The sequence below is a fragment of the Oncorhynchus mykiss genome, chromosome 12 (assembly GCF_013265735.2).
Source record: "Oncorhynchus mykiss isolate Arlee chromosome 12, USDA_OmykA_1.1, whole genome shotgun sequence".
Taxonomy (NCBI): Eukaryota; Metazoa; Chordata; class Actinopteri; order Salmoniformes; family Salmonidae; genus Oncorhynchus; species Oncorhynchus mykiss.
In genome coordinates this window covers 93,018,140-93,043,882 of record NC_048576.1, presented here as the reverse complement: position 1 = coordinate 93,043,882, position 25,743 = coordinate 93,018,140, and the positions used below count along the sequence as shown (strand labels likewise).

Here is a 25,743-nt window from a genome sequence, read left to right as displayed (position 1 = left end):
CTCTAATGAATACATGTAATGGGGACTGAAGCTGTAGTATTAGTAGTGTGGAAACAAATCAACTGTGTGTTATTTCCTATAGAGGCAGTGTGAAGGCCTTATATTATCTCCTAACTAAGCAGGTTCTCAACCTCAGGCTGAGATATCAAATAGTCTCTCGATCATCTCCTCCACCTGCGCTGGGCTGTATTTGTGGTATCTCTCAGGGTGTTTGGAGAAATCATGGTCACATCTGTGTAAAGTACAGGTAAAAGACCATAATAAATGAATATCACTGTACCAGCGTTCTGTATGAAATTCTTACTCCATCAATATTGAACAGTGGTGAATAAAAGAACACATGAATTGTACATAGAGACCAAACATACATGGAACATCCCAGTTTCACCTACAATATTTGAAAAGCATCAGTTATTCAACCACCTTATGTGTGCTGAATTCCAAATGGACCCCCTATTCCCTAGCCACCCTAGCAGATCTAAGAGGATTGGATAGGTAGAAGCAATATGACATTTTCACTAGGCCAATCAGAAGGCAAGATGAAGGTATTACCATAATGCTTGTATCCATCCAATCCACTCAGATCTACAGGAGTGGTTGGGGAGTAGGGGCTGGTGAATAGGGTCTAGTGAATATGGAGTAAGGGCTAGGGAATAGGGGTTGATTCTGAATTCAGCAGCAGTCTCCAGTAATAAGCTCTGTGATATGCCATGACTCCCCTCAGCAGAAAGGCTGTGTAGGCCTTGGACACCATCTCTCTCTGGGCCTGACAGATGGCCTGGCGCTGCTCTCTGTCTGGGATGGCCCACGCTTTCTGAGCCTTATACAGTTCCTCCAGGCCCTCGTTGAAGCTCTGGACGACACAAGGTCAAAGGTCATATCATTTTTTTGGGGGACCGTCATGTTATCACATATGAGGGCACTGTTTTGTAACAGAAAATGCAAACATTACAATCTTTATATAGCATGTCACAAACGGTGCCCCATAAATACGAGCCCTAAGCTGACATTCAGATTCAGAAAACTTTAATGTCCTCAAAGAGGACATCTTGCAGCAGTCATAAAATATATAACATCTAAAAATATAAAATAAGCTGACATGTTGGGTTTAGACGTTTGTGATCATTCTGTTTTTTGAGTATGAATAAGGGTTGTTGTGTAGAGATGTAACATGGTACTGATTAGGGCTGGGAATTGCCAGGGACCTCACGATACCATATTATCATGATACTTAGGTGCCAATATGTTATGTATTACGATTCTATATGTAATGTGATTCTCATGATTCTATATGTATTGTGATTCTCATGATTCACTATGTATTGTGATTCATGATTCTATATGTATTGTGATTCTCATGATTCTATATGTATTGTGATTCTCATGATTCTATATGTATTGTGATTCTCATGATTCTATATGTATTGTGATTCTCATGATTCTATATGTATTGTGATTCTCATGATTCTATATGTATTGCTATTCGATACTGTGATTTTATTGTGATTCTCATGATTCTATATGTATTGTGATTCTCATGATTCTATATGTATTGTGATTCTCATGATTCACTATGTATTGTGATTCTCATGATTCTATATGTATTGTGATTTTCATGATTCTATATGTATTGTGATTCTCATGATTCTATATGTATTGTGATTCTCATGATTCTATATGTATTGTGATTCTCATGATTCTATATGTATTGTGATTCTCATGATTCACTATGTATTGTGATTCTCATGATTCACTATGTATTGTGATTCTCATGATTCACTATGTATTGTGATTCTCATGATTCACTATGTATTGTGATTCTCATGATTCTATATGTATTGTGATTCTCATGATTCTATATGTATTGTGATTCTCATGATTCTATATGTATTGTGATTCTCATGATTCTATATGTATTGTGATTCTCATGATTCTATATGTATTGTGATTCTCATGATTCTATATGTATTGTGATTCTCATGATTCTATATGTATTGCTATTCGATACTGTGATTTTATTGTGATTCGATGTTCCAAACATATTGCTCACCATATGTCTGCTGCTGAGACGAGAGAGAGACATGAGAAAACTAGTTTTGATCAGTCATGGAAATAAAAAAGTGCTGAAAACAAATCGTTTCCCAAATAAATTGGCGCCTTATTTAAAATGAAGATGGAGAACAAGCTATGAAGGAAAAATACTGGAGTTTTGGTGCAGGAACAACCAACTAGCACAAATATAATATTGCGGTATTGTCAAAGCGATACGATATATCGTCAAAGATAATATCTCGATATGTATCTGTATCGCCCCCTCCATCACTAGTACTGAAACAGATCCTTTAGGTACATGGAGGAATCTGGCCTCCTTGTCTTACCTTGAACTTGTCTTTAATCACCTGACAGTCTTTCTCTTTCAACTGAAGCCCGATGGGGATGACATATGAAGAATAGAAAAGGTGTGATTAGGTTTGAATAAAACGAGCAAATCCACTTAAAGGTAGATCGTGTAATTTGAGAAATATCCTTTTTTAATTTAATATACAGTATCAAAACATCTACCCTCACCTTGTCACCTGGCTTAAAGGTGGGCAGATTCTTTTCAGTCAGGCACTCGGTCACCTTCAACCAACTGCAACACACAAGCAGCACACATTCACTGCACAGATCAGTCATGTTCAGTAGCATAATCATTCATTGGACTGCCCACAAGTCTGGAACCAACAAGCCTGAACAGCTTATACCCCCCCAAGCCATAAGACTGCTAAATAGTTCAAAAGTTAACCAAGAGGTACAAGGACTATCTCCATTGGCCCTTTTTGCATGAACTCTTTTGACTTATCGAATACACTGCTGTTACTGTTTATTCTCTACCTCAATTACATCGTACCCCTGCACATCGACTTGGTACTGGTACCCCGTATATACAGCCAAGTTATCGTTACTCATTGTGGATTTATTTATTCCTGGTTATTATTTTCCTATTATTTCTCTCAGCAGTGTTGGGATGGTCCCGCAAGTAAACATTTCACTGTCCGTCTACACCTGTTGTTTACGAAGCATGCAACAAATACATTGTATTCAAGTTGTAGCATAAGATACTTGATTTAATGTAGCATTGTCCCCGTGTGAAGTAATGGTAATGCTTCACTTAAAGCCTGCAGGTATCATGCATTATGATGCAGTTATAATGCATTATGATGCAGTTACAGTGCATTATGATGCAGTTACAATGCATTATAACACTTGTCATGAGCATGTATGACCACCGTATAATCTATATTATAATATCATAAACCTAGGCAACAAACGTGAGCTGGTAGATCAGTCAACCCACACCGGAGAGGGGGAAATTTGATTCAAAACATTATATTTCCAAGGGAAAGCAAGTGCCAGGATCTCACAGGAAATATGGGTGTTTTTAAAGTATTCCAGAGTTGACAATATTAGCAGCATATCCAGAGACCGAAAAACTGAACAGATGAATATCATTTTGAGGAGGAAGTTGCATTTAATGATTTACCGGCCGGCCTGGTTACCAATCTGTTCCTGTCATCATTCCACTCATTGTCATGCAAAACTTGTTTTAGCAATGACAGGGAGTACAAAAAGTGGAATGTTAGCAGAAAAGGCTGTGGATTTCAGGCTAGCAGGAGGCAGCTAGTCTCTTCTAATAATACATAACGATCAGGACTAATGTTAGACAATGTTAGATTCCATCACTCCCTTCTTCCTCCTCTGGATTCCTGGTCCCTCACCTGTGCTGGTACACCTGCTTCTGTTGCTCAATCAGTTCCCCGTACTCAACCTCCGGATCCCTGCCGCTGGTTTTAACCACTTCAAACAGAGATGACCTGCAGGTAGATGTCCCTGTCATAACCCCTGTGAGCTGTGACAAATTCACTTACAACCCAGAACTAAAGTACATGGAAAGTCAAAATGTAGGGCACTTTGAGTGATCATTATGTTGTGTAGGCCTAGTTAATATCTCAACCTTAGGGATCTCTAATGTCTCAAATAAAGATTTATTATAGTTCCGGACTGTTCTGGAACGGGTGTTCTGGTAAACTGCATGACCAGGTTCGTATTCATTAGGGCACGTCACAGAAAATGTTTTAAAATGTTTTGTAACTGAAAAATAAAATGTGCGTTTCTCATTACTTAAGTCCAGGTGGTCCCTCCCCTCCCTGTTTGACTGTTTTCTTCCATTTGTTGCCTAATAAACATGACCCTTGTAATGGGAATATTAATGTTTGTGTTTTTCTTATAACTAATTTTTGTGTTCTATTCATCTGCTGTTCTATAAACCAATTTCTGTGTTCACGCAAGTGGCTGACTGTAAAAATCACCTATCAGTAGCTGCAATTTGGCAGTACGCTCAGATCGTGTTTTGAGAACGGACAACCGTGTTTTGAGAACAAACAAAAAATATCTCAGTTTCAAGGTCTCAGCTTAGAGAGAAAGAAGCCTTGTGAGGTGTTGGTCTGTCACATGTTGTGAAACAGTATTGGTCTGTCACATGCTATGAAACAGTATTGGTCTGTCACATGTTGTGAAACAGTATTGGTCTGTCACATGTTGTGAAACAGTATTGGTCTGTCACATGCTATGAAACAGTATTGGTCTGTCACATGTTATGAAACAGTATTGACCGGTCACATGAATGAAACAAGACGATAATAATTAATGCATTATGCTAAATCATGCAAATATAACTTGTCTGTTTATAGTCGTATATAAGACAACTGCTGGGACTGCCCAGGCAGAGCTCCTGATTGACATGTGTACTATGGTGCATTGAGTTGGTTGGAACCTCTCCAGCGCGCTGACAATAAACAATGGTTCATTTAAGATTGACTTTGAGTGTCCCTGTGTAAGAATTTTTCCACAACACCCTGTTCCTTAATATGCAAGGCCCTAATGCCAGACTCAAGCAACGGTTCATCCACACTGTGTATTACAGCTAACACACACTTTGGAAATGTACAGAGAGGGCCTACTTCTTCATTGACTTGAGGATGTAGTTGTAGTTGTTGAGGAGGAAGATGGCCCCGAGAGCGTGGTCCTCGTACACCTTGGCCTTACTCTGTAGGTTGTACTGGAGATGCTCCAGCACTTTACCTGGAAAAGGGAAATCATGAACATCATGTAAAACCACGGTGGCAGTCAAGGTTCCTCATGTAAAACCACATAGCCACCACATGGTGGCAGTCAAGGCTCCTCATGTAAAACCACATAGCCACCACATGGTGGCAGTCAAGGTTCCTCATGTAAAACCACATAGCCACCACATGGTGGCAGTCAAGGTTCCTCATGTAAAACCACATAGCCACCACATGGTGGCAGTCAAGGTTCCTCATGTAAAACCACATAGCCACCACATGGTGGCAGTCAAGGCTCCTCATGTAAAACCACATAGCCACCACATGGTGGCAGTCAAGGCTCCTCATGTAAAACCACATAGCCACCACATGGTGGCAGTCAAGGCTCCTCATGTAAAACCACATAGCCACCACATGGTGGCAGTCAAGGCTCCTCATGTAAAACCACATAGCCACCACATGGTGGCGGTCAAGGCTCCTCGTGTAAAACCACATAGCCACCACATGGTGGCAGTCAAGGCTCCTCGTGTAAAACCACATAGCCACCACATGGTGGCAGTCAAGGCTCCTCATGTAAAACCACATAGCCACCACATGGTGGCAGTCAAGGCTCCTCATGTAAAACCACATAGCCACCACATGGTGGCAGTCAAGGCTCCTCATGTAAAACCACATAGCCACCACATGGTGGCAGTCAAGGCTCCTCATGTAAAACCACATAGCCACCACATGGTGGCAGTCAAGGTTCCTCGTGTAAAACCACATAGCCACCACATGGTGGCAGTCAAGGCACTTGAACTAAACACCACCTGTGGCTGATTCTGACTCATAATCAGGGGTGAAAGTAGATTATGGGACCTCCAGTATCGAATTTATTTTCTTTGGTGCCAAAAGCCAGAAGCCAGCATATTGCCTTAGCTTAATGGCGTCCGCATGCTTCCCAGCCGAAACAGTTCGGAAGAGTTTGTGCATATATTATGACAACATTTTGTGACGTTTTTCTTCGTTTTGTACTTCGGTAAGGGTTTTTTCAGTTGTTCAGGCACACACATTGTTTTCTTGAGGCAGGTTGAAGTCGGTAGCTGAAGTCTACCCCCCTTCGTCTGTGATTGGTCAACAGTAGGGATTCTTCAGTAAAGTCTTTGTTGTCATTCAATGAGAGACGACTCGTTTTTATGCATATTTTTTCATTGAGAAACACTGCACCAAACATCTTAGTTAGATGTAAAGTTGCGCAACTAAGATCTCTGCAAAAAAAAATAATGACATAATTCTTGAGCTATCTTAGATCAATTCTGGATAGAAATTTGGCTTGTCACCTAAAACACTCACAAACACAATCAAGAGCATCCTGTCGGGTTGTATCACCGCATAGTACGGAAACTGCTCCGCCCACAACCGTAAGGCTCTCCAGAGGGTAGTGAGGTCTGCACAAAGCATCACCGGAGGCAAACTACCTGCCCTCCAGGACACCTACACCACCCGATGTCACAGGAAGGCCAAAAAGATCATCAAAGACAACAACCACCCGAGTCACTGCCTGTTCACCCCGCTATCATCCAGAAGGCGAGGTCAGTACAGGTGCATCAAAGCTGGGACCGAGAGACTGAAAAACAGCTTCTATCTCAAGGCCATCAGACTGTTAAACAGCCATCACAAACATAAAGTGGCTGCTGCCAACATACTGACTAAAATCTCTGGCCACTTTAATAAATGTAATAAATGGATTTAATAAAGGTATTACTAGTCACTTTAAATAACGGCACTTTAATAATGTCTACATATCCTACTTGACTCATCTCGTATGTATATACTGTACTCTATACCATCTACTGCATCTGGCCTATGCCGCACAGCCATCGCTCATCCATATATTTATATGTACATATTCTTATTCCATCCCTTTACTTTTGTGTGTATAAGGTAGTTGTTGTGAATTTGTTAGATTATTTGTTAGATATTACTGCACTGTTGGATCTAGCACAAGCATTTTGCTACACTCACATTAACATCTGCTAACCATGTGTATATGACCAATACAATTTGATTTGATTATTTTGAGGAAGTGTAAACTGGCTACGGTGTCTCAAAATGGACAAACCGTACTATTGTCACTTTTTAAAATAATTTTTAAGCGAAGTTATGCGAGCCTACTCGACTTCGGCTAGCCGCCAGCTGAACTGAAGCATGCGGACGCCTTAAGACCCAACGGTTCAGCGTCTTGCCCTTGTCAAAGGTGTCATTCTGGATATTAGACACAGCCATGTTGAACACTCACAGACATAAGGACTCAGTGCTCTCTGATTGTCATTCCCCATGGACTCCTGACTGTCTGATGGCTGTTCTTCTGATTCATCTGCATCTGGTGAACAAAACAATTCTATATCAACACGTCTTATCTCAATGAGGAAAAACCAACCATCTAGTTTTGTAACCGAAAACTCAATCTAATAAACACTCCGTACCAGTGTCATGTTGAACGTCCACCTGAACACTACTGGACACCTCCATAGTTACTGTGTCACTGTCTACATCATGAGGATAAAGGATGGACCGAACAGCATCTGCAAAGGACAGCAACTGCTGCAGGAATAGAATTGTCTGGAGACAGTAAGAGAACAATTAACATATTAGACATCTTTAGTTAGGTCAGTTCAAATGGGATAAAAAATAAAATATACTTTATTCTACATTTAGTGAGAAACTGACATGTGTCTTCTGTCTAGTATCCCATGATGCAACAATATAAGGAAACAAACCCCCTCTGGAACAAAACACCCTTGCCCTTACACAAATCTAGATAAGCACATCGGCATTACTGATTCGCTTAATTGAATGGAAACTGATGGAGAGGAAACATCAGAAAAGAGAGCTGTTACATTGCTGTTGAATTCATGCACCGTTCCATCCTTGGACATACTCTCCCTATCAGGGTTGGTCTGTGAGAGGGGAAAGGGGAAAATTACAATTCGGGGTTGAGTTTCTCAAAGCTTCCAGATCCTTTTACGTCATAGGAATGTACGCAATCACGGCCCAAATACATGATCTCAGTGCTATGAAGCTTTTGGGAAACTCCCCCGCTTGTCTGTCTGATTAAATCATATTATCACAACGATCCAGTCTGAGGTTCCCTTGCTGGATGATGAAAGGTTCTATAATTCAAAGTCCTTCCAACTAAAACAATCTTTGAATGGTTAGAATGTCGTACCTTGACGTGAGCAGAAAAGTCAGTCAGTGCTCTGGCTGCCAGGGTCTTCATAGATGTAACGAGTTTGGAAAACTTGGCCAAGGTGCCGCTTGTTGTGCACTGACAGGCAATATGAAACATGACATCACACAGTCAGCCATAATAATACCGTGGTGGACTAAAGTTTTCAGAATGACACAAATATTCATTTTCATAAAGTCTGCTGCCTCAGTGTCTTTAGATATTTTTGTCAGATGTTACTATGGAATACTGAAGTATAATTACAAGCATTTCACAAGTGTCAAAGGCTTTTATTGACAATTACAGGAAGTTGATGCAAAGAGTCAATATTTGCAGTGTTGACCCTTCGTTTTCAAGACCTCTGCAATCCACCCTGGCATGCTGTCAATTAACTTCTGGGCCACATCCTGACTGATGGCAGCCCATTCTTGCATAATCAATGCTTGGAGTTTGTCAGAATTTGTGGGTTTTTGTTTGTCTACCCGCCTCTTGAGGATTGACCACAAGTTCTGAATGGGATTAAAGTCTGGGGAGTTTCCTGGCCATGGACCCAAAATATCAATGTTTTGTTCCCCGAGCCACTTAGTTATTATGGCAAGGTGCTCCATCATGCTGGGAAAAGGCATTGTTCGTCACCAAACTGTTCCTGGATGGTTGGGAGAAGTTGCTCTCGGAGGATGTGTTGGTACCTTTCTTTATTCATGGCTGTGTTCTTAGGCAAAATTGTAAGTGAGCCCACTCCCTTGGCTGTAAAGCAACCCCACACATGAATGGTCTCAGGATGCTTTAATGTTGGCATGTCACAGGACTAATGGTAGTGCTCACCTTGTCTTCTCCGGACAAGCTTTTTTCTGGATGCCCCAAACAATTGGAAAGGGGATTCATCAGTGAAAATGACTTTACCCCAGTCCTCAGCAGTCCAATCTCTGATCTTTTTCCTGGAGAGAAGTGGCTTCTTTGCTGCCCTTCTTGACACCAGGCCATCCTCCAAAAGTCTTTGCCTCACTGTGCGTGCAGATGCACTCACACCTGCCTGCTGCCATTCCTGAGCAAGCTCTGTACTAGTGGTGCCCCGATCCCGCAGCTGAATCAACTTTAGGAGACGGTCCTGGCGCTTGCTGGACTTTCTTGGGTGCTCTGAAGCCTTCTTAACAACAATTGAACCGCTCTCCTTGAAGTTCTTGATGATCCGATAAATGGTTGATTTAGGTGCAATCTTACTGGCAGCAATATCCTTGCCTGTGAAGCCCTTTTTGTGCAAAGCAATGATGCCGGCACGTGTTTCCTTGCATGTAACCATGGTAGACAGAGGAAGAACAATGATTCCAAGCACCACCCTTCTTTTGAAGCTTCCAGTCTGTTATTCGAACTCAGTAAACATGACAGAGTGATCTCCAGCCTTGTCCTGGTCAACACTCACACCTGTGTTTATGAGAGAATCACTGACATGATGTCAGCTGGTCCTTTTGTGGCAGGGCTGAAATGCAGTGGGAATTTTTTGGGGGGGGATTCAGTTCATTTGCATGGCAAAGAGGGACTTTGCAATTAAGTCCCTTGCAAAAATTTATTCATCTGATCACTCTTCATAACATTCTGGAGTATATGCAAATTGCCATCATACAAACTGACACAGCAGACTTCGTGAAAATTAATATTTGTGTCATTCTCAAAACTTTTGGCCACGACTGTACATTTCCCTCAGTATACTGACCCCAATTCCAGACAATTCAGGAACACTGAAATTCCAATTCTCTTCAATGCTTTTCAAGGAGAAAAGTCTGGAATTGGAATTTGGTTAACTTTCTGAATTGACTGGAATTGAAATATAATTTACCCCAACCCTGACCCCCCCTGACCCTGACTCCCCAGACCATGACACCCCTGACCCAACCCCTGAGCATGACCCCAACCATGATCACCCCCTGACCCCAAAACCGCTGACCATGACACCTCCTGTCCCCAACCCTGACCCCCCAGACCATGACACCCCCCTGAGCACACAACAATAGAGAGAAAGCTCAACTTTACACTGTCCTCTCAGGATTTTATGGCACCTTTAGTAACGTGTTAAACTCTTTGTCCTCCTCCATGAGACGGCCCAGGACAGGTAACATGGCGACAAGGGCTGTGTAGTCGTGACGTGAACAAGCTCGTCTGACAGAGGACATGATGTTCTCCCCATTCTGGATCAGCTGGTTCAGAGCCACCTGAAGGAAATAAGATTACAATTACAAATTAGAACAATTTTATTGTTCACTCAATGTGCAAATTTGTCTTCGGCTTCACCATATAAAAACAGACATTAAACACCCTCATGAGCACATCCTTCTCAAGACCATTAAATAAACTCAGAAACAAAAGTGCTGCAGTGCAAGATTATGTACATAACACCATGTACATAACACCATGTACATAACACCATGTACATAACACCATGTACATAACACCATGTACATAACACCATGTACATAACACCATGTACATAACACCATGTACATAACACCATGTACATAACACCACGTACATAACACCATGTACATAACACCATGTACATAACACCATGTACATAACACCATGTACATAACACCACGTACATAACACGTACATAACACCATGTACATAACATGTACATAACACCATGTACATAACACCATGTACATAACACCATGTACATAACACCATGTACATAACACCATGTACATAACACCATGTACATAACACCATGTACATAACACCATGTACATAACACGTACATAACACGTACATAACACCATGTACATAACATGTACATAACACGTACATAACACCATGTACATAACACCATGTACATAACACCATGTACATAACACCATGTACATAACATGTACATAACACCATGTACATAACACCATGTACATAACACGTACATAACACCATGTACATAACACGTACATAACACCATGTACATAACACCATGTACATAACACCATGTACATAACACGTACAGAACACCATGTACATAACATGTACATAACGCCAAGTACATAACACCATGTACATAACATGTACATTACACCATGTACATAACACGTACATTACACCATGTACATAACACGTACATAACACCATGTACATAACATGTACATTACACCATGTACATAACATGTACATAACACCATGTACATAACACGTACATAACACCATGTACATAACATGTACATTACACCATGTACATAACACGTACATAACACCATGTACATAACATGTACATAACACCACGTACATAACATGTACATAACACCACGTACATAACACCACGTACATAACACGTACATAACACCATGTACATAATGACAATAAAGTTGTAATATTTTCTTCATCACATTTTAATACCCTTCACTTCTGACCTGGATGAGAGTTTCAAAGGTATTGGAGCAGTTCAGAGGGAAGACTTTGGACACCATGGTGTATTCACTCTTGGCCAGGGACAAGAAGGCTGTGATGCAGGCCATGTAGGTCTCAATCTCAATGTGTAATATGCTGTCCCGCCCTAGTGACACAAGACAGGAGTGAAAGGGTGAGTGCCATGGAAATATCATTAACACTACATATCTATAGTTTAATGAAACCTTTATTTAACCAGGGAGTATCTTGATATAAGGAATCCTGTATTCTACCAGGAAGTTTGATATAGAGTCCTATATATAACCAGGAAGTACTTTGATATAAGAAATAAAGGGTAATTATTTTAGGGAAACCTGGATCTATGGCATGCTTAGTAATATGTTCACAAAGGAATGTCCAAACAGAAAAGCATCCCCTGTAACTGTGTCTACAGTGGCTTGTGAAAGTATTCACCCCCTTGGCATTTCTCCTACTTTGTTGCCTTACAACCTGGAATTCAAATCGATTTTTTGGGGAGTTTGTATAATTTGATTTATACAAACATGCCTACCACTTTGAAGATGCTAAATATTTTTTCTTGTGACACAAACAAGAAAGAAGACACAAAAAAAAAGGAAAACTTGAGCGTGCATAACTATTCACCCCTCCAAAAGTCAATACTTTGTAGAAACACCTTTTGTAGCAATTACAGCTGCAAGTCTCTTGGGGTATGTCTCTATAAGCTTGGCACATCTAGCCACTGGGATTTTTGCCCATTCTTCAAGGCAAAACTGCTCCAGCTCCTTTAAGTTGGTTGGGTTCTGCTGGTGTACAACAATCTTTAAGTCACACCACATATTCTCAATTGGATTGAGGTCTGGGCTTTGAGATCTAGGCCATTCCATTTCCCCTTAAATCAATTGAGTGTTGCTTTAGCAGTGTGCTTAGGGTCATTGTCCTGCTGAAATCTCTGGAAGACTGAAACAGGTTTCCCTCAAGAATTTCCCTGTATTTAGAGCCACCATCATTCCTTCAATTCTGACCAGTTTCCCAGTCCCTGCCGATGAAAAACAGTGGTGTTCTCGGGTGATGAGAGGTGTTGGGTTTGTGCCAGACATAGCGTTGTCCTTGATGGCCAAAAAGCTAAATTTTAGTCTCATCTGACCAGAGTACCTTCTTCCATATTTTGGGGAGTCTCCCACATGCCTTTTGGTCAACATCAAACGTGTTTGCTTATTTTTTTCTTGAAGCAATGGCTTTTTTCTGACCACTCTTCCGTTAAGCCCAGCTCTGTGGAGTGTACGGCTTAAAGTGGTCCTATGGACAGATACTCCGATCTCCGCTGTGGAGCTTTGCAGCTCCTTCAGGGTTATCTTTGGTCTCTTTGTTGCCTCTCTGAGTTTTGGTGGGCGGCCCTCTCTTGGCAGGTTTGTCGTGGTGCCATATTCTTTCAATTATTTAATAATGGATTTAATGGTGCTCCGTGGGATGTTCAACGTTTCAGATATTTTTTTATAACTCAATCCTGATCTGTACTTCTCCACAACTTTGTCCCTTACCTGTTTGGAGAACTCCTTGGTCTTCATGGTGCCGCTTGCTTGGTGGTGCCCCTTGCTTAGTGGTGTTGCAGACTCTGAGGTCTTTCAGAACCGGTGTATATATACACTGAGATCATGTGACACCTAGATTGCACACCTAGATTGGACTTTACTTAACTAATTATGTGACTTCTGAAGGTAATTGGTTGCACCAGATCTTATTTAGGGGCTTTATAGCAAAGGGGATGAATACATATGCACACACCACTTTTCAGTTTTTTATTTTTTTGAAACAATAAAAAAAAATCATTTCACCAATTTGGAATATTTTGTTTATGTCCACTACATTAAATTGAAATAAAAATCAATTTAAATTACAGGTTGTAATGCAAACAAAATGGATAAACACCAAGGGGGATAAATACTTTTGCAAGGCACTGTATAACCATCATGAAGGTGGTGTGCAAGGTGGACTTTCATGACCTGTTTTTTTGTTCTTCTTGACGGCAGAATCCACACGCCTGCTCTGCAACACCGGGCAGAGGAGGTTCCTACTCTTGTGGTCCTTCAAACCCTTCATGGAGCAGTCCAACTGATTGGAGCGCACCATGGCGTAGTGGGCCTTGAGGTCTGTGGAACAATAACAGCACGACTGATTACCATAACCACTGATCAATGGAGCAAAGGGTGTTTATGTTGTGCTGTTGGGACTCAGGTTAAAATCCTAGGTCTGCTGTGGCAGAGATAAACCGTGTTACAGATACACGAGCCCTAGAACATAAAGAAACAGATACAACAAACATATAATACAATGAAGTGAAGGATAATTGTTCAGGGAGAGGTCAGGGAACCCCCCCCTCCCCCAGAGGGGACATGTGGGAAGGTCTTGGCCCTCACCAAAATGTCAGTTCAGTTACGTATATTCAAGAAAGCTAATTGATACAGATACGCCTCCACCCTCTCAATAGAAGAGATGCCACCAAGGCTGCGTTTAACTTACCAAAGGCTGAGCTGGGCTTGGGTCTGAAGTATGGCAGGATGTAGGAGGTGGAAGCTGGGGGCTTGGGTTTGCAAGATGGGAAGGTATGGGAGGTGGAGTCTCTAGGCAGAAATGGGATGGACTCCAAAGATGGTTGTCTAATATCGGGAATATTCAGTCTGCTGCACAGCTTCGAGGTGGATACCTTGGTGAAAGAGCAACTGGATTCCAGTTTTCCAAGGGAGTCTAGTGATGGATTCTTGTCTAGTGATGGCTTTCTGTCCAGGGACAGCGTTTTGAATTGACCAAATGACTTCAGGCCGATCATCTTGGTGAACAGGCTGTTTGCTTTCAGTTTTCCAAGAGAGTCCATTGATGGCTTGTTTTCTATGGATGGCTTTCTGCCTAGAGACTGTGTTTTGAGTTTGGAGCAGTAGGATTTATTGGTGAAAAGGCTGCTGGGCTCCAGTTTTCCCAGAGAGTGGTGGGATGGGTTTCTTTCCAGTGACCGAGTTTTGAATTTACTGGCAGAGACTCTCCTCTTAGCTGTCAGAGCTGCATCCTCACCTGGATTAACACTGACATCATTAACACCCTCATCTGGATTAATACTGACATCATTAGCATCCTCACCTGGATTAACACTGACATCATTAACACCCTTATCTGGATTAATACTGACATCATTAGCATCCTCACCTGGATTAACACTGACATCATTAACACCCTCATCTGGATTAATACTGACATCATTAGCATCCTCACCTGGATTAACACTGACATCATTAGCATCCTCACCTGGATTAATACTGACATCATTAACACCCTCATCTGGATTAATACTGACATCATTAGCATCCTCACCTGGATTAACACTGACATCATTAACACCCTTATCTGGATTAATACTGACATCATTAGCATCCTCACCTGGATTAACACTGACATCATTAGCATCCTCACCTGGATTAACACTGACATCATTAACACCCTCATCTGGATTAATACTGACATCATTAGCATCCTCACCTGGATTAACACTGACATCATTAACACCCTTATCTGGATTAATACTGACATCATTAGCATCCTCACCTGGATTAACACTGACATCATTAGCATCCTCACCTGGATTAACACTGACATCATTAACACCCTCATCTGGATTAATACTGACATCATTAACACCCTCATCTGGATTAATACTGACATCATTAGCATCCTCACCTGGATTAACACTGACATCATTAACACCCTCATCTGGATTAATACTGACATCATTAGCATCCTCACCTGGATTAACACTGACATCATTAACACCCTCATCTGGATTAATACTGACATCATTAGCATCCTCACCTGGATTAACACTGACATCATTAGCATCCTCACCTGGATTAATACTGACATCATTAACACCCTCATCTGGATTAATACTGACATCATTAGCATCCTCACCTGGATTAACACTGACATCATTAACACCCTTATCTGGATTAATACTGACATCATTAGCATCCTCACCTGGATTAACACTGACATCATTAGCATCCTCACCTGGATTAACACTGACATCATTAACACCCTCATCTGGATTAATACTGACATCATTAGCATCCTCACCTGGATTAACACTGACATCATTAACACCCTTATCTGGATTAATACTGACATCATTAGCATCCTCACCTGGATTAACACTGACATCATTAGCATCCTCACCTGGATTAACACTGACATCATTAGCATCCTCACCTGGATTAACACTGACATCATTAACACCCTCATCTGGATTAATACTGACATCATTAACACCCTCATCTGGATTAATACTGACATCATTAGCATCCTCACCTGGATTAACACTGACATCATTAACACCCTTATCTGGATTAATACTGACATCATTAGCATCCTCACCTGGATTAACACTGACATCATTAGCATCCTCACCTGGATTAACACTGACATCATTAACACCCTCATCTGGATTAATACTGACATCATTAGCATCCTCACCTGGATTAACACTGACATCATTAACACCCTTATCTGGATTAATACTGACATCATTAGCATCCTCACCTGGATTAACACTGACATCATTAGCATCCTCACCTGGATTAACACTGACATCATTAACACCCTCATCTGGATTAATACTGACATCATTAACACCCTCATCTGGATTAATACTGACATCATTAGCATCCTCACCTGGATTAACACTGACATCATTAACACCCTCATCTGGATTAATACTGACATCATTAGCATCCTCACCTGGATTAACACTGACATCATTAACACCCTCATCTGGATTAATACTGACATCATTAGCATCCTCACCTGGATTAACACTGACATCATTAGCATCCTCACCTGGATTAATACTGACATCATTAACACCCTCATCTGGATTAATACTGACATCATTAGCATCCTCACCTGGATTAACACTGACATCATTAACACCCTTATCTGGATTAATACTGACATCATTAGCATCCTCACCTGGATTAACACTGACATCATTAGCATCCTCACCTGGATTAACACTGACATCATTAACACCCTCATCTGGATTAATACTGACATCATTAGCATCCTCACCTGGATTAACACTGACATCATTAACACCCTTATCTGGATTAATACTGACATCATTAGCATCCTCACCTGGATTAACACTGACATCATTAGCATCCTCACCTGGATTAACACTGACATCATTAGCATCCTCACCTGGATTAACACTGACATCATTAACACCCTCATCTGGATTAATACTGACATCATTAACACCCTCATCTGGATTAATACTGACATCATTAACACCCTTATCTGGATTAACACTGACATCATTAACACCCTCATCTGGAGTCATACTGACATCATTAACACCCTCATCTGGATTAATACTGACATCATTAGCATCCTCACCTGGATTAACACTGACATCATTAACACCCTCATCTGGATTCATACTGACATCATTATCACCCTCATCTGGATTAATACTGACATCGTTAGCATCCTCACCTGTATTAACACCGACATCATTAACACCCTCATCTGGATTAATACTGACATCATTAGCATTTGCTGCACTCTGCCTTTAACATCAGGGTTTGGTTCAGTAGGGACAAGCAACATAGAACACGTATTTGTAACGTCTTATTAGACATGTTTCAAAATAGTTGTTTTTTTCCTAAAGAACACGACCCAAGAATCCACTGAATTATGTGGTTAAACTTTACACCAGGGTTGGGATCAATTTCATTTAGAAAGTTAAAAAACACATTCCAATTGCAAATGTTCCTCACTGAAAAGCATTGAAGTGAATTGGAATTTCAGTGTACTTCTGGAATTTACTGGAATTGACCCCAACTCTGGTTTACAACATGGACAAGAATGCTGAGAGAAAGGACCTCCTCCTGTTAGTGACAGAGACATACTGCAGGTGAACAGGCAGTACCACTACCTTACCTACAGTATCAGCCAGGTGGAGATGGGCAGCACCACTACCTTACCTACAGTATCAGCCAGGTGGAGATGGGCAGCACCACTACCTTACCTACAGTATCAGCCAGGTGGAGATGGGCAGCACCACTACCGTACCTATCAGCCAGGTGGAGATGGGCAGCACCACTACCTTACCTACAGAATCAGCCAGGTGGAGATGGGCAGCACCACTACCTTACCTATCAGCCAGGTGGAGATGGGCAGCACCACTACCTTACCTACAGTATCAGCCAGGTGGAGATGGGCAGCACCACTACCTTACCTATCAGCCAGGTGGAGATGGGCAGCACCACTACCTTACCTACAGTATCAGCCAGGTGGAGATGGGCAGCACCACTACCTTACCTACAGTATCAGCCAGGTGGAGATGGGCAGCACCACTACCGTACCTATCAGCCAGGTGGAGATGGGCAGCACCACTACCTTACCTACAGAATCAGCCAGGTGGAGATGGGCAGCACCACTACCTTACCTATCAGCCAGGTGGAGATGGGCAGCACCACTACCTTACCTACAGTATCAGCCAGGTGGAGATGGGCAGCACCACTACCTTACCTATCAGCCAGGTGGAGATGGGCAGCACCACTACCTTACCTATCAGCCAGGTGGAGATGGGCAGCACCACTACCTTACCTACAGTATCAGCCAGGTGGAGATGGGCAGCACCACTACCTTACCTACAGTATCAGCCAGGTGGAGATGGGCAGCACCACTACCTTACCTACAGTATCAGCCAGATGGAGATGGGCAGCACCACTACCTTACCTACAGTATCAGCCAGGTGGAGATGGGCAGCACCACTACCGTACCTATCAGCCAGGTGGAGATGGGCAGCACCACTACCTTACCTACAGAATCAGCCAGGTGGAGATGGGCAGCACCACTACCTTACCTATCAGCCAGGTGGAGATGGGCAGCACCACTACCTTACCTACAGTATCAGCCAGGTGGAGATGGGCAGCACCACTACCTTACCTATCAGCCAGGTGGAGATGGGCAGCACCACTACCTTACCTACAGTATCAGCCAGGTGGAGATGGGCAGCACCACTACCTTACCTACAGTATCAGCCAGGTGGAGATGGGCAGCACCACTACCTTACCTACAGTATCAGCCAGATGGAGATGGGCAGCACCACTACCTTACCTACAGTATCAGCCAGGTGGAGATGGGCAGCACCACTACCTTACCTACAGTATCAGCCAGGTGGAGATGGGCAGCACCACTACCTTACCTATCAGCCAGGTGGAGATGGAGATGATGTCCTGAAGCCTAGTTTGGGGTATGAGTTGTACCTCCTCCACTCCGCCTGCAGACCCATTCAGTGACTTTTTTTCCAGGACATCCAGGATTCTGACTGTCTGCACTGGCTTGCTGTAGCGCCCCAACAGGACTTGGAACTCGGACTCCAGCTGTGACTTGGCACTCTCTAAACGACCTCTCTGCAAAAACAGTTAGAGTACTGTTGGGGTCAATTCCAATTCCATGACTATATAGTGATTTAAATCTAACAGTTATTGGATAGTGACTGTAGTGATTTAATAGCGACCATCTCTTCTAGTAAAATAAGGCATCTTGTGATTAATGAGCACCCTTTCACTGAAACGAAACATACTCTATTCTCTTGTCCAACTGTTTGATAGTATTCATACTTCTACAAAGAGAACCTGGCTTGATTGAATTAGAGATGGCAACAGAAATACATGAAGACAGAGTTACCAGCATATTCAGCTCAGGCCCGTCCGGGTCTTCCTGTTGAAAGTACTCCTCTGCTTTCTTGAGTCGGTGAACACAGGCTAGATAGTCAGAAAGTCTTCCTGTAGGCCTTTGCAAAGAAACACATGTACATACAGAAAAAAATTATGTATTTAATTCTAAAATTATCAGTTGATCAGTCATGTATTTGACACACATAGTTGACACAAATATGACTATTCTCCCTCTCCTACTCCCTTGACCCATACTGAACCTCTATTAACAGAACATCATACTGAACCTCTATTAACAGAACATCATACTGAATGTCTATTAACAGAACATCATACTGAATGTCTATTAACAGATTATACCGAATCTCTATTAACAGAACATCATACTGAACCTCAATTAACAGAACATCAGTAGTACTCTTTTCACTCTCTCGTAGTTTCTCAATACACACTGTGCTGGCTTGGATCATTGTCCTTATCCAGTATAATTCCAGCAACTAAATGTAACCTAACCAGGCCAGTGCAGGCCAACTCCACACAGTATTGTGAATAGGGTATACGAGGTCAAATATGGGGCTTGTGTGAGTGTGTGTTACATCGTTCTCCCTACTCTCACCCCTGTATGATGACCTTGTCTGTGTCTCGGACGGCTTGGTAATGGCTGATGGCATCGTCCAGGTAGAATAATGTCTTCTGCGTTGTCCCCTTCAGCTGCAGTAGGTTCTGTGTGCTGTCGTGCATGGGAATGACCGAGTTCTCCAGGTGCTCCAAACGGCCCTCCAACGACGAGAGAATGGACACCTAGGACACCACACCTTGAGCTACACTGTCTCACGTTAAATCTTGCATATAACTGAAGCTATCTTAAGACATAAGACATAGCATTTGAACTCTACTTAATTTGCAATTCAATACATTAACTCACCAATACGTTTTAGCTAATAATATTCTGTAAGAAGTGCAGGAACTCAAGTAGTAGCACATTTGAGGTGTGGTACTCAGTTCCAGTGAGCTCCGGCCCATATCAAGCACTGATTTAATTAATATCTGTGACACAGTAACTTTAGTTGGACACGAGTCAGGTAGCTAACAGTTAGCTAGCTTATGTAAGAGGATTCAAGTTCTTTGATTTCAGATTAAGCTTACCATGCCTTTAGTCAGCTGATCACTTCTTTTGAGGCTGTCGCTAACGAATGTCAGCAGATCTTGATCCTTGAGAAGAAAACGGATTGGTAGCTAGCTAGTTTAATCTAATTTGGCTAACGTTAGCTCTCCCTACATATTATTGTTGCATTTAATGAGGCTACAGTGAGTTCTCATACAAATAGTCAAAACGTTAGTAAGTCTACTACTCTAGCAAGCAATGTCATATAATATTTGTACAGACATGTGAAGGGTTCACTAGCCATTGTGTGGTCTGAATGACACCCTAACCCAGGCGTGTTACTAGATACAAGCTACAGCTGCTAACGTTAGTCCTAGTTCATGGATGCTAACTTGATTTTGCTAACGCTAGCTACTGTAACTAGCCAGCGAGCCTAACGTTACCCGTTTGAGCTTCTCCTCAATCTTCTCTCTCCACAAATATGTTTCATCTGTCGCAGTCATTCTGTTAACAATTCCCTTTTTAGGCATAACTTTACTATTTTATTGTCAAGCATTTGTAAAACAGTTCACCCCCTGCCAGGTAAATGAGTTAGCCAACTGAACCACAGGTTAATTAAACGGGTTGTTGACGGTTAGTCAAGTGGCTTCTGCTTCTTTGCGCCAAACTTCCAAGGACAAATTCCATTGGCTGCATTTAGTGTGGACATTTTTTTGCATGATATTATTACAACTCACTTGACTCACACACTGTTGTTTTTATTCATTCACCCAGACATTTTATGTAAATATAATATTTACAAATGTCTTATATTACAATCAGCAGTTATCATTAACAAGGTTGTATTTGAATATTTAGCAGGAAAACAAATGAAACAAACATACAAAGAAGCCTAGTAGTCTCTTAGTTTTATACTACATCGTTTGTAGGACTCTGTAGGAAACAACCCCGTGCCCTCAGAATAGAGAGATGCCTTCCACCTGTTCAACAGGAATTAAGAAAAATAACAGTAGCCTATGCCTCAGTTAAAGCAAGGCAAGATCCTCTTGATAACATAAAATATTACATTAGCAGAAATGCTAACGTTTCTTCTCTCTGCACAGCCACCTCTAGGGTCCCTGTTTGGTCATTGCCTATATAAAGAAAACAAACATGAATGTTTAGATGGCAGAAATATCATATAACTAACTATATTATCACAGACAAAAGTAGTCCATGTTGCAACTGAACCCGATCTCAAATGGGAAATACAATTGTAGTCGAAATTAAAAATGAGTTGGTGTTTATTATCCTCCGAATTGCTACCTATGAGCTGAAATGTCTAATATGATCTGTTTTTAAATAAGAACTATATACCTGTTTGAAGAACTGGCTGCCAAGGTAGTTGGTTGCCATGCTCCTCAAGTTGGTCTTCCCGCCTACTTTGCATCGCACATATCCATACAGGTTGGCCCACTGCAATGCCACACCCATGATCACCACTGCCTGCAAGGGGACATGACATAAAAATGCAATGCGTTGTGATTATTTATGTTTCTTTGAGAACCCAAAACAATGCATGTATCTGTTTATGTTAAATCATATAGCTAGCTTCATACTAGGTTTGACATATTAATTATCGGGTGGGAAATTAGAGATGTCTAAATTCAAATGGAGAAAGGAAAGGTACTGAACCCACCAGCCACTTAAACTTGAAGGAGAAGAGAGTACTGAACACAAAGATGACCCAGAGGACTGGACACACAACCAGACCCAGCCAGAAGATCTGTGATTCAGAGTTGGTTGGAACTTTTCTACTGGTTGCCTACAGAGAGAGTTGGGGAAATTAAGCACATGTCTACAGAAGTCTTAGTTGTTGCAATTCTTTCAGTCATAGACTCTTTGCTTTGTTTAATTGATTGAACAGTCTGATTTTCTATATACTGTTTTTTTGGGGGGTGCAATTTTCATATAAGCCCTCTTGGATTTCCAAACTCACCTTGTTGTTTATCGGCACTGTTTGTCTTTCACTTGTATTTTGTGGGTGCGAATAAATAAATGAAAACTAAACTAATAGACAGGCACAACTACAACTCCACTCAGCCTGTTACCAACCCTTAGTAACCTTCTTGACCAGATACAATGCTATTTTACAGTAAACAAATTGTCTGAGAGAAATTGATAAAAAGATTGTGGGGGCTGTTTTGTTAGACTTCAGTGCGGCTATTGACATTATTGATCATAGTCGGCTGCTGGAAAAACATGTGTAATGGCTTTACACCCCCTGCTACATTGTGGATAAAGAGTTACTTGTCTAACACAACACTGTCATGGTCAAAACATATTGATACAACAGTAGCTAAGATGGGGAGAAGTCTGTCCATAATAAAGTGCTTTTCTGCCTTCTTAACAACACTATCAACAAGGCAGCTCCTACAGGCCTTAGTTTTGTCACACCTGGACTACTGTTCAATAGTGTAGTCAGGTGCCACAACGAGGGACTTTGAAAAATTACAATTGGCTCAGAACAGGGCAGCATGCCTGGCCCTTGGATGTACACGGGGAGCTAACATTAATGATATGTGTGTAAATCTCTCATGGCTCAAAGTGCATGAGAGATTGACTTCATCACTACTTGTTGTTGTAAGAAGTGTTGACAAGCTGAATGTACCGATCTTTCTGTTTAAACTACTAGCACACAGCTCAGACACCTATGGATACCCCACAAGACATGCCACCAGAGGTCTCTTCACAATCTCCAAGTCCAGAATAGAATATGGGAGGCGCACAGTACTACATAAAGCCATGACTACATGGAACTCTATTCCACATCAGGTAACTTATGCAAGCAGTAGAATCAGACTTTTTTTTTTAAATAGATAAAAATACACCTTATGAAACAGTGGGAACTGTGAAGAGACACACAAATGTACAGACACATGCATACAAGTACTAGCACATACGTATATTGTAATATGGTATTATACATTTTGTATTGTAGATATGTAGTGGTAATATGATGTACTGTTTTATCTTTTGTTTTATATGTAAGTGCCTTAATGTGTTTGGACCCCAGGCAGAGTAGCAGCTGCATTGGCAGCAGCTAATGGGGAGCCGTAATAAATACAAATACAGTCATGGACTATACTGCAACCGTACTGGTCTGGACTCAAACACCCAGTGGCTCTGTCCATCCTCATCCACCTGGTTCCACCACCTGAGGCCCACCATCAACCTGCCAGACACATTCTGAGAAAGAAACACAATGGGATCACTGACCAACTGGACCTATAAAACAAAGGCAACTTTGACCCTTTTTACACTACTCTGTCAAGCGGTGCTAGCCTGGCCTGGTTACACATCCAACATAATTGCTGGAAACATGTGGGAAAGGGCAACGTGAAAAGAAAATATCCAGGCCAACACGATAGTGTGAAAAGGGTATGACCAAATAAAGTTGTACCACATCAAACTGTGACAACCCACCCACCTTGACTGTCCAGAAGTCACATGAAAGGAGGAGGATGATGGTGACCATACAGACGATGAAACTACTGCTCAGGATTTCACACAGTAAGTAGACTAAGATGGCACTGGTGCGGAAGAAGAGATGGAAGAACGTGGCCAGGGGATGCCTAAAACAAGAGCAGGTTTTGATCACACACACACACACACACACACGCGAGAGAGAGAGAGAGAGAGAGAGGAATAGTTCACATTTACAGCAAAACAACATCTCTTGTTCTGGTAGATCAGAATATGTGATACGGGTTGAAATGAAAATATCAGTTTGTTCTGTTACTCCTCATCAATTAGTGAATCAACTTCCAAAACGCACTTGATTTCTGATTTCTTCTGTCTGGTGGGGGTATCATCATCGTCCTCACCAAAGAGTGGAGCATCTGCCTCCTGTGAATCCTTTCAAGAAAGAAATGAGCTGTCAAACAAGGCTCATTTTGAGGTGGCTACTACTGTAACTTACAGCTAACTGACATGACAGTGAGTGACACACTAATTAGATGGCTCTGGGGTCATTTGTGCATTCTAGCTAAATAGTTCGGTTTAAAACATTAAAGGTTTATCTATTCAAATAATTGCATAAAAACGTAGCTAGCTAGCTAAAAGAACAAGTGAAGTTAAGTGAGCAAGCTAGCTAACAGTTAGCTAGTAAGGCTCACTGAAGTAGGGCAACAAAGTTAGCTAAGAAAAACGCCATGAGATTAACTTGAACAGTAAAGCGTTACTAGGCATACTGTCATCAATAATTAAAGATATAAAACAACTTATTTGTTTGAAAATAGTAAGAGATCTCACCAGTCTCGTCATCTTTGACACTCACTTCCGGGTGACGTGTAGGTAAACAATAAACATGCTTGTATGAAGGACCCCACTCATGGGTGCAGAATAAGTTGCCTGATTGCAACTTTGTAAAGATCTGAACCAGAGATTTGAAAATCTAATGTGATGTGAAATGTGATATCACTAATTGTATAAATTAATATATTAATTCATAAAAAAAATATATTCATGGCGATATCTTTACCTCGAACATGACTTACTGCTTGTGATTAGACTGATCATTTTCAGGTCTTTAATTTGTAATGGTTTCATTTCATACCCACCTTGATCATCTGCAAAGCGTCTCACCCCCAAGAAAAGAATCCATCACCAATATGTATAGCACCCACACGAACCTTCATATTTCCAGTCATTGGCGCAAAGTCTGTTCAATAACGTTTTGGAGAAACGTGTTGTTCAGAACTAATCGTTCTGCAACAAGGTGCGTTCAATTGTTGCAGAACGATTAGTTCTGAACAACACGTTTCTCCAAAACGTTATTGAACAGACTTTGAGGTATGTTTGCGCCAATGACTGGAAATACGAAGGTTTGCTTCCATTTGGTGGGTGTGGCTTGAAGCAATGAGTGACGTTTTTAAAGGGCAGTGGACATGCGGACAGTGTTTCCCAACACACAACTCCTCCCTGTTTTTCAACTGGTCGTTCAGTACAGAAATGTTTCTGTTCAATTGAACGTTCGAGAACGTAAAAACATACTGAACGCAGCCCAGGGTTTCCCAAACTCGGTCCTGTGTGCACATTTTGTTTTTTGCCCTAGCACTACAATACTGATTAAATTAATCAACGTTTGATGATGAGTTAGTTATTTTAAATCAGCTGTGTGGTGCTAGTGTAAAAATCTAAATGTGCACACAGGAGGGGCCCCCAGGACCGAGT

At 41.6% G+C, this 25,743-nt stretch overlaps 2 protein-coding genes across 3 annotated transcripts; both read right to left on the bottom strand.

The window, feature by feature from the left end:
- Positions 1-35: 35 nt before the first annotated feature.
- Positions 36-21,032, bottom strand: LOC110487440 (exocyst complex component 7-like). The gene is made up of 19 exons (XM_036939550.1): positions 20,973-21,032; positions 20,571-20,636; positions 20,041-20,225; positions 19,435-19,540; positions 18,950-19,157; positions 14,212-14,757; positions 13,695-13,841; positions 11,697-11,839; positions 10,365-10,517; positions 8,311-8,409; positions 7,982-8,041; positions 7,568-7,703; positions 7,381-7,464; positions 5,001-5,121; positions 3,759-3,854; positions 2,563-2,632; positions 2,379-2,420; positions 720-853; positions 36-232 (listed from the first exon to the last, which is right to left on the bottom strand). Exons 1-19 carry the CDS (start codon positions 21,030-21,032, stop codon positions 133-135), a joined length of 2,556 nt encoding a protein of 851 aa, XP_036795445.1. The 3' UTR covers positions 36-132.
- A 232-nt stretch (positions 21,033-21,264) lies between these two features.
- Positions 21,265-25,284, bottom strand: LOC110487451 (Golgi apparatus membrane protein TVP23 homolog B). 2 transcript variants are annotated; one of them, XM_036939221.1, is made up of 7 exons: positions 25,131-25,284; positions 24,347-24,426; positions 23,999-24,143; positions 23,668-23,757; positions 22,208-22,333; positions 21,886-22,014; positions 21,265-21,662 (listed from the first exon to the last, which is right to left on the bottom strand). In XM_036939221.1, the coding sequence occupies exons 1-7, from the start codon at positions 25,137-25,139 to the stop codon at positions 21,639-21,641; spliced, it is 603 nt and encodes a 200-aa protein (XP_036795116.1). In that variant the 5' UTR covers positions 25,140-25,284; the 3' UTR covers positions 21,265-21,638. The 2 variants fall into 2 exon arrangements, with proteins under 2 accessions (XP_036795116.1, XP_036795115.1); XM_036939220.1 differs by lacking the exon at positions 25,131-25,284 and adding an exon at positions 24,823-24,934.
- Positions 25,285-25,743: the final 459 nt, after the last annotated feature.